Raw genomic sequence first — 10,000 nt, 5'->3', positions numbered from 1 at the left:
GTCTGTTTCCTTTTCTATCCTGATATAACAGACTGAGGGTAACTAAAGGTAACTTAACTGTCTGTTTCCTTTTCTATCCTGATATAACAGACTAAAAGGGTAACTAAAGGTAACTAAAGGTAACTTAACTGTCTGTTTCCTTTTCTATCCTGATATAACAGACTGAGGGTAACTAAAGGTAACTTAACTGTCTGTTTCCTTTTCTATCCTGATATAACAGACTAAAAGGGTAACTAAAGGTAACTTAACTGTCTGTTTCCTTTTCTATCCTGATATAACAGACTGAGGGTAACTAAAGGTAACTTAACTGTCTGTTTCCTTTTCTATCCTGATATAACAGACTGAGGGTAACTAAAGGTAACTTAACTGTCTGTTTCCTTTTCTATCCTGATATAACAGACTGAGGGTAACTAAAGGTAACTTAACTGTCTGTTTCCTTTTCTATCCTGATATAACAGACTAAAAGGGTAACTAAAGGTAACTTAACTGTCTGTTTCCTTTTCTATCCTGATATAACAGACTGAGGGTAACTAAAGGTAACTTAACTGTCTGTTTCCTTTTCTATCCTGATATAACAGACTAAGGGTAACTAAAGGTAACTTAACTGTCTGTTTCCTTTTCTATCCTGATATAACAGACTAAAAGGGTAACTAAAGGTAACTTAACTGTCTGTTTCCTTTTCTATCCTGATATAACAGACTGAGGGTAACTAAAGGTAACTTAACTGTCTGTTTCCTTTTCTATCCTGATATAACAGACTAAAAGGGTAACTAAAGGTAACTTAACTGTCTGTTTCCTTTTCTATCCTGATATAACAGACTGAGGGTAACTCAATTGGTAAATGAACAGGAGTCTAGAATTCTCCTGACAATGATTTACTTTTACATTACAAACAGTTAAATTACACGAACATGACATTCACATGACATTAAATGACAGCATTATATTTATGTTTAAATTAAATTACATTAACATTTATTTACATTGACGTTTACATAACATTTATATACTGAACCAATATAAACTCAACAGGTAAAGTGTTGGTCCCATGTTTCATGAGCTGAAATAAAAGATCCCAGAAATGTTCCATAGGCACAAAAAGCTTCTTGTGCACAAATGTGTTTACATCCCTGTTAGTGAGCATTTCTCCTCTGCCAAGATAATCCATCCACCTGACAGGTGTGGCAGATCAAGAAGCTGATTAAACAGCATGATCATTACACAGGTGCACCTTTTTAACCTTACACCCATTAAAACCTCACTACCAACTAACCCTACACCCATTAAAACCTCACTACCAACTAACCCTACACCCATTAAAACCTCACTACTATACCAACTAACCTTACACCCATTAAAACCTCACTACTATACCAACTAACCCTACACCCATTAAAACCTCACTACTGTACCAACTAACCTTACACCCATTAAAACCTCACTACTATACCAACTAACCCTACACCCATTAAAACCTCACTACCAACTAACCCTACACCCATTAAAACCTCACTACTATACCAACTAACCCTACACCCATTAAAACCTCACTACCAACTAACCCTACACCCATTAAAACCTCACTACTATACCAACTAACCCTACACCCATTAAAACCTCACTACTATACCAACTAACCCTACACCCATTAAAACCTCACCACTATACCAACTAACCTTACACCCATTAAAACCTCACTACTATACCAACTAACCCTACACCCATTAAAACCTCACTACCAACTAACCCTACACCCATTAAAACCTCACTACTATACCAACTAACCCTACACCCATTAAAACCTCACTACTGTACCAACTAACCTTACACCCATTAAAACCTCACTACTATACCAACTAACCCTACACCCATTAAAACCTCACTACTATACCAACTAACCCTACACCCATTAAAACCTCACTACCAACTAACCCTACACCCATTAAAACCTCACTACTATACCAACTAACCTTACACCCATTAAAACCTCACTACTATACCAACTAACCCTACACCCATTAAAACCTCACTACTGTACCAACTAACCTTACACCCATTAAAACCTCACTACTATACCAACTAACCCTACACCCATTAAAACCTCACTACCAACTAACCCTACACCCATTAAAACCTCACTACTATACCAACTAACCCTACACCCATTAAAACCTCACTACTATACCAACTAACCTTACACCCATTAAAACCTCACTACTGTACCAACTAACCCTACACCCATTAAAACCTCACTACTATACCAACTAACCCTACACCCATTAAAACCTCACTACCAACTAACCCTACACCCATTAAAACCTCACTACCAACTAACCCTACACCCATTAAAACCTCACTACTATACCAACTAACCCTACACCCATTAAAACCTCACTACTATACCAACTAACCCTACACCCATTAAAATCTCACTACCAACTAACCTTACACCCATTAAAATCTCACTACTGTACCAACTAACCTTACACCCATTAAAACCTCACTACTATACCAACTAACCTTACACCCATTAAAACCTCACTACTATACCAACTAACCCTACACCCATTAAAACCTCACTACTATACCAACTAACCCTACACCCATTAAAACCTCACTACCAACTAACCCTACACCCATTAAAACCTCACTACTATACCAACTAACCCTACACCCATTAAAACCTCACTACTATACCAACTAACCCTACACCCATTAAAACCTCACTACCAACTAACCCTACACCCATTAAAACCTCACTACCAACTAACCCTACACCCATTAAAACCTCACTACCAACTAACCCTACACCCATTAAAACCTCACTACTATACCAACTAACCCTACACCCATTAAAACCTCACTACTATACCAACTAACCCTACACCCATTAAAACCTCACCACTATACCAACTAACCTTACACCCATTAAAACCTCACTACTATACCAACTAACCCTACACCCATTAAAACCTCACTACCAACTAACCATACACCCATTAAAACCTCACTACTATACCAACTAACCCTACACCCATTAAAACCTCACTACTATACCAACTAACCCTACACCCATTAAAACCGCACTACTATACCAACTAACCCTACACCCAATAAAACCTCACCACTATACCAACTAACCCTACACCCATTAAAACCTCACTACTATACCAACTAACCCTACACCCATTAAAACCTCACTATTATACCAACTAACCCTACACCCATTAAAACCTCACTATTATACCAACTAACCCTACACCCATTAAAACCTCACTACTATACCAACTAACCTTACACCCATTAAAACCTCACTACTATACCAACTAACCCTACACCCATTAAAACCTCACTACCAACTAACCCTACACCCATTAAAACCTCACTACTATACCAACTAACCCTACACCCATTAAAACCTCACTACTATACCAACTAACCCTACACCCATTAAAACCTCACTACTATACCAACTAACCCTACACCCATTAAAACCTCACTACTATACCAACTAACCCTACACCCATTAAAACCTCACTACTATACCAACTAACCTTACACCCATTAAAACCTCACTACTATACCAACTAACCCTACACCCATTAAAACCTCACTACCAACTAACCCTACACCCATTAAAACCTCACTACTATACCAACTAACCCTACACCCATTAAAACCTCACTACTATACCAACTAACCCTACACCCATTAAAACCTCACCACTATACCAACTAACCCTACACCCATTAAAACCTCACCACTATACCAACTAACCCTACATCCATTAAAACCTCACTACCAACTAACCCTACACCCATTAAAACCTCACTACTATACCAACTAACCCTACACCCATTAAAACCTCACTACTATACCAACTAACCTTACACCCATTAAAACCTCACTACTATACCAACTAACCCTACACCCATTAAAACCTCACTACCAACTAACCCTACACCCATTAAAACCTCACTACTATACCAACTAACCCTACACCCATTAAAACCTCACTACTATACCAACTAACCCTACACCCATTAAAACCGCACTACTATACCAACTAACCCTACACCCATTAAAACCTCACTACTATACCAACTAACCTTACACCCATTAAAACCTCACTACTATACCAACTAACCTTACACCCATTAAAACCTCACTACTATACCAACTAACCCTACACCCATTAAAACCTCACTACCAACTAACCCTACACCCATTAAAACCTCACTACTATACCAACTAACCCTACACCCATTAAAACCTCACTACTATACCAACTAACCCTACACCCATTAAAACTGCACTACTATACCATCTAACCCCTACACCCATTAAATCTCACTACTATACCAACTAACCCTACACCCATTAAAACCTCACCACTATACCAACTAACCCTACACCCAATAAAACCTCACCACTATACCAACTAACCCTACACCCATTAAAACCTCACTACCAACTAACCCTACACCCATTAAAACCTCACTATTATACCAACTAACCCTACACCCATTAAAACCTCACTACTATACCAACTAACCCTACACACATTAAAACCGCACTACTCTACCAACTAACCCTACACCCATTAAAACCGCACTACTCTACCAACTAACCCTACACCCATTAAAACCTCACTACCAACTAACCCTACACCCATTAAAACCTCACTATTATACCAACTAACCCTACACCCATTAAAACCTCACCACTATTTACATTTCATTCAGCAGCTGCTCTTATCCAGCGCGACTTAAGAGTAATGAGTACATATATTTTCTTTCTGGTCCCCAATTGAACCCACAACCCTGGCATTGCAGGCACCATGCTCTACCAACTGAGCTACACAGAATCAACCTCAACCTGCCTCTCTCTCTCACCGGACAGCTCTCCAGCACCATGGGAACCCCTACAGTTAACTCACTACTTTTTCCACCCATACTACACATTAGGTGTGGCAGCTGAGGGGAGGACGGCTCCTAAAATTGGCTGGAATGGAGTGAATTGCACTGCATTCCAGCCATTATACAGTTATGACTACATGGAACTCTATTCCACAGTACTACGTAGAGCCATGACTACATGGAACTCTATTCCACAGTACTACATAGAGCCATGACGACATGGAACTCTATTCCACAGTACTACATAGAGCCATGACTACATGGAACCCTTCCACAGTACTACATAGAGCCATGACTACATGGAACTATATTCCACATCAGGTAACTGATGCAGGCAGTAAAATCAGATTTTAAAAACCCGGTAAAAAAACACCTTATGGAACAACGGGGACTGTAAAGAGCTGCACACACACAAAGGTACAGACACATGCATACGCATGCATTGTGATATTGTTGTATGGTGGTATTAAACATTAGTATTGTAGATATGTAGTAGTGTAATAATGTTATATGTAATGTAGTGCCTTAATATGTTTGGACCCCAGGAAGAGTAGCTGCTGCCTTGACAGGAACTAATGGGGATCCATAGTAAACCCCAGGAAGAGTAGCTGCTGCCTTGGCAGGAACTAATGGGGATCCATAATAAACCCCAGGAAGAGTAGCTGCTGCCTTGGCAGGAACTAATTGGGATCCATAATAAATACAAATAATTAGCCGCCTCCACTGCTGCACATTGCTTTGTCTCATGCCCTTCTGCTTCTCACATCTAGAAATCTCCCTTTACCCACTGCTGCAATGTGACCATAAGCTTGGCACCTAAAACACCATAATGGGTTCGGGACAAAATCTCTCACTGGATAACGGACACATCCGAAACTTGACTTTGTTGGGTAAAGACTCAGCGCCCTACTCCAGAGAGCAAAACAAATCAGCAAAAACTGCTCCCTCTGGATGGAAAAAACGCACAAAAAAAAAAAAATCACCACAAGTCCACTTTCAGTTACTTTGACTCAACAATCTCTTCTCCACCCAACCTGACACCATATATGGATCAGCCAGAAGGATCTATTCTCTCTGAAAATCCCACTGGGCCAGAATCATCTTTCGCCATCCTTTCCTTTCATTCCACTCTCACACCTTGCAATTCCGAATCTGCTCCTCCATTTTTAAAACCTTCATCCTCTCTCTCTTCAACTCTTTCAAACTCCATGTCACTCTCATCAACTTCATGTTCTGAGCTACTAAAGTACTGTTTTCCATTTTTGTACCTTTGTACATTCCCCATGGTTTTCCCTTGTTCCCTCGACCCTGCCGCCATTTTCTCGCAACATCTACTCTTGTCCCAGATTGTTTAAAAATATATATTTCTTGAACTTGTCCGCTCTCTTCCTCATGTTTTCTTCTGAGCTACTGAAATACATTTACTTAAAAAAAACCTTGATGCCTATCAACCTCCTGTCCTCGTCCTCCATATTTGAACCCCCTGAGCGTCTCAGAGTATTACAAGGAGTCGCCCCTTTAGTAAAGAAAAACAACATTGCAACACTCTTGTATCTTGTATCTGAGTAGAGCATGTAGAAATCGCAACATTAAAGAGACAAAGGTCAGTGAAATTATACAGCTATTCTGGCTAAGGGTTTCTATGGGAACGGAGCGCTTGCTTAAGCCTTCCAAATAAAAGTGAAGAGGACAGAAAAATTGCAAGAAGAACTAAGAAGGTCAATGAATTGCAATTGACAAGACTGCAAAGCACGACACTTTTCTACTCAGGTGCTTTCTTATAATAAAACAAAATGGAGGTGACTAACCTGTTCGAACATGAAAGCGAACTCCACCCCTTCCTTGGGCATGCTCTCTACATCCAGGAAACAGTAGAGTTTGAAGTAGAGCCTCCACTGTCCCTCCTCCTCCACCTCCTCACTGCCTGACAGCCTGGAAATCAATCAATGAATCAGTCAATCAACCAAACCAGTCAGTCAACCAATCAGTCAACCAAACCAATCAGTCAATCAACCAAACCAGTCAGTCAACCAATCAGTCAACCAAACCAATCAGTCAATCAACCAAACCAGTCAGTCAACCAATCAGTCAACCAAACCAATCAGTCAATCAACCAAACCAGTCAGTCAACCAATCAGTCAACCAAACCAATCAGTCAATCAACCAAACCAGTCAGTCAACCAATCAGTCAACCAAACCAATCAGTCAATCAACCAAACCAGTCAGTCAACCAATCAGTCAACCAAACCAATCAGTCAATCAACCAAACCAGTCAGTCAACCAATCAGTCAACCAAACCAATCAGTCAATCAACCAAACCAGTCAGTCAACCAATCAGTCAACCAAACCAATCAGTCAATCAACCAAACCAATCAGTCAATCAACCAAACCAGTCAGTCAACCAATCAGTCAACCAAACCAATCAGTCAATCAACCAAACCAATTTCAGACCCTCGTTTTAGCAGAAATATAGTAAATATCAAAGAGGTTTGTGGGTCATCTAGACTGGTCTCAGATCTGTTTGTGTTGTCTTGCTAACTTTTCCCTATGTTCAACAAGCTTTCTTTCTTAGTGAGCTTTCTCCACCCTTAACCCAGTGTTCAACAAGCTTTCTCTGCCCTTAACCTTGTTCTGAACACCTCCAAAACAAAGGTCATGTGGTTTGGTAAGAAGAATACCCCTCTCCCCACAGGTGTGATTACTACCTCTGAGGGTTTAGAGCTTGGAGGGAGTCACCTCATACAAGTACTTGGGAGTATGACTAGATGCTACACTCTCCTTCTCTAAGAACAAATCAAAGCTGCAGGCTAAAGTTCAATCTAGATTTGGTTTCCTATATCAGACCGCTCTCTTTCACCCCAGCTGCCAAACTAACCCTGATTCAGATAACCATCCTACCCATGCTAGATTAGAGACAATTTATAGATCAGCAGGTAAGGTGCTCGAATGACTAGATGTTCTTTACCATTCGGCCATCAGATTTGCCACCAATGCTCCTTATAGGACACATCACTGCACTCTATAGACTCCCTATCTGAGATATCTACTGCAGCCTCATCCTCCACATACAACACCCGTTCTGCCAGTCACATTCTGTTAAAGGTCCCCAAATCACGCCTTGCGTGATGTATTGTTGTCCTCTACCTTCTTGCCCTTTGTGCTGTTGTCTGGGCCCAATAATGTTTGTAACATGTTTGTGTTGCTACCATGTTGTTGTCATGTTGTGTTGCTGCCATGTTGTTGTCATGTTGTGTTGCTTCCTTTGCTATGTTGTTGTCTTTAGGTCTCTCTTTATGTCATGTTGTCTTGTCGGGATGTTGGTCCTCCATTTTAAAATGCCAGCCCCAGCTCTGCAGGAGGCCATTTGCCTATTGGCAAAATCATTGTAATTAGGAATTTGTTCTTAACTGACTTGCCTAGTTAAATAGTTAAATAAAAATAAATCAAACTGTCAATGGCCATAGGGATTGACAAGCCAGCACAAACAGATCAGAGACCAGGTTGTGCATCTCTCCCTCTCCAGTTGAACTCTCACCTCTCAAAAACAGATCAGACACCAGGCTATTCTCAGCATCTCTCCCTCTCCAGCTGAACTCTCACCCTCAAACAGATCAGAGACCAGGCCATTCTCTGTGCATCTCTCCCTCTCCAGCTGAACTCTCACCCCTCAAACAGATCAGACACCAGGCTATTCTCTGTGCATCTCTCTCTCTCCAGCTGAACTCACCCTCAAACAGATCAGAGACCAGGCTATTCTCTGTGCATCTCTCCAGCTGAACTCTCACCTCTCAAACAGATCAGAGACCAGGCTATTCTCTGTGCATCTCTCTCCAGCTGAACTCTCACCCTCAAACAGATCAGAGACCAGGCTATTCTCTGTGCATCTCTCTCCAGCTGAACTCACCCCTCAAACAGATCAGAGTAACGCCAGTGGGTTCAATTCCCTGGACCACCTATATTCTCAGGCACATGACTGTAAGTCTCCAGCTGAATGGCTATTATTATAAATAGATCAGAGACCAGGCTATTTCTTCTGCATCTCTCGCCTTTCTCCAGCTGAACTCTCACCCTCAAACAGATCAGAGACCAGGCTATTCTCTGTGCACTTCTCTCTCTCCAGCTGAACTCTCACCCCTCAAACATATCAGAGACCAGGCTATTCTCTGTGCATCTCTCTCTCCAGCTGAACTCTCACCCTCAAACATATCAGAGACCAGGCTATTCTCTGTGCATCTCTCTCTCTCCAGCTGGAACTTCACCCTCAAACAGATCAGAGACCAGGCTATTCTCTGTGCATCTCTCTCCAGCTGAACTCTCACCCCTCAAACAGATCAGAGACCAGGCTATTCTCTGTGCATCTCTCTCCAGCTGAACTCTCACCTCTCAAACTTGGCGAGTACGTCCGCCACGATGACTCTGCTCTCCACAGCGCGGTCCGTAGTGTTGTTGTGTTGAAACAGGGAAAACATGTTTCTACTGTCCTCCATGGCCAGGCCTCGGATCAACTTCTCCACCACCTGGGGACAGGCAGGACAGAGGACATTAACACATCTGACTAAACCTCACCACCTGGGGACAGAGGGACATTAACACATCTGACTAAACCTCACCACCTGGGGACAGAGGGACATTAACACATCTGACTAAACCTCACCACCTGGGGACAGAGGGACATTAACACATCTGACTAAACCTCACCACCTGGGGACAGAGGGACATTAACACATCTGACTAAACCTCACCACCTGGGGACAGAGGGACATTAACACATCTGACTAAACCTCACCACCTGGGGACAGAGGGACATTAACACATCTGACTAAACCTCACCACCTGGGGACAGAGGGACATTAACACATCTGACTAAACCTCACCACCTGGGGACAGAGGAACATTAACACAGGCTGACTAAACCTCACCACCTGGGGACAGAGGGACATTAACACATCTGACTAAACCTCACCACCTGGGGACAGAGGGACATTAACACATCTGACTAAACCTCACCACCTGGGGACAGAGGGACATTAACACATCTGACTAAACCTCACCACCTGGGGAGAGAGGGACATTAACACAGG

At 41.9% G+C, this 10,000-nt stretch overlaps 1 protein-coding gene across 1 annotated transcript in view; it reads right to left on the bottom strand.

The window, feature by feature from the left end:
- The window catches only part of LOC124029520 (unconventional myosin-X-like), a gene marked incomplete at its 5' end in the record, with an annotated part of 20,031 nt that extends 10,235 nt beyond the window's left edge, over nt 1-9,796 (bottom strand). The window contains 3 exons of the mRNA XM_046341204.1: nt 6,728-6,851; nt 9,300-9,436; nt 9,794-9,796. Coding sequence (XP_046197160.1) covers nt 6,728-6,851; nt 9,300-9,436; nt 9,794-9,796 — 264 coding nt within the window. The remainder of the gene's footprint in view (nt 1-6,727; nt 6,852-9,299; nt 9,437-9,793) is intronic.
- Nucleotides 9,797-10,000: the final 204 nt, after the last annotated feature.

Source organism: Oncorhynchus gorbuscha, unplaced genomic scaffold (assembly GCF_021184085.1).
Source record: "Oncorhynchus gorbuscha isolate QuinsamMale2020 ecotype Even-year unplaced genomic scaffold, OgorEven_v1.0 Un_scaffold_6660, whole genome shotgun sequence".
In the NCBI taxonomy this organism is placed as follows: Eukaryota; Metazoa; Chordata; class Actinopteri; order Salmoniformes; family Salmonidae; genus Oncorhynchus; species Oncorhynchus gorbuscha.
Note: the sequence above shows the minus strand (reverse complement) of the source record. Positions and strands in the feature narration are given on the sequence as shown.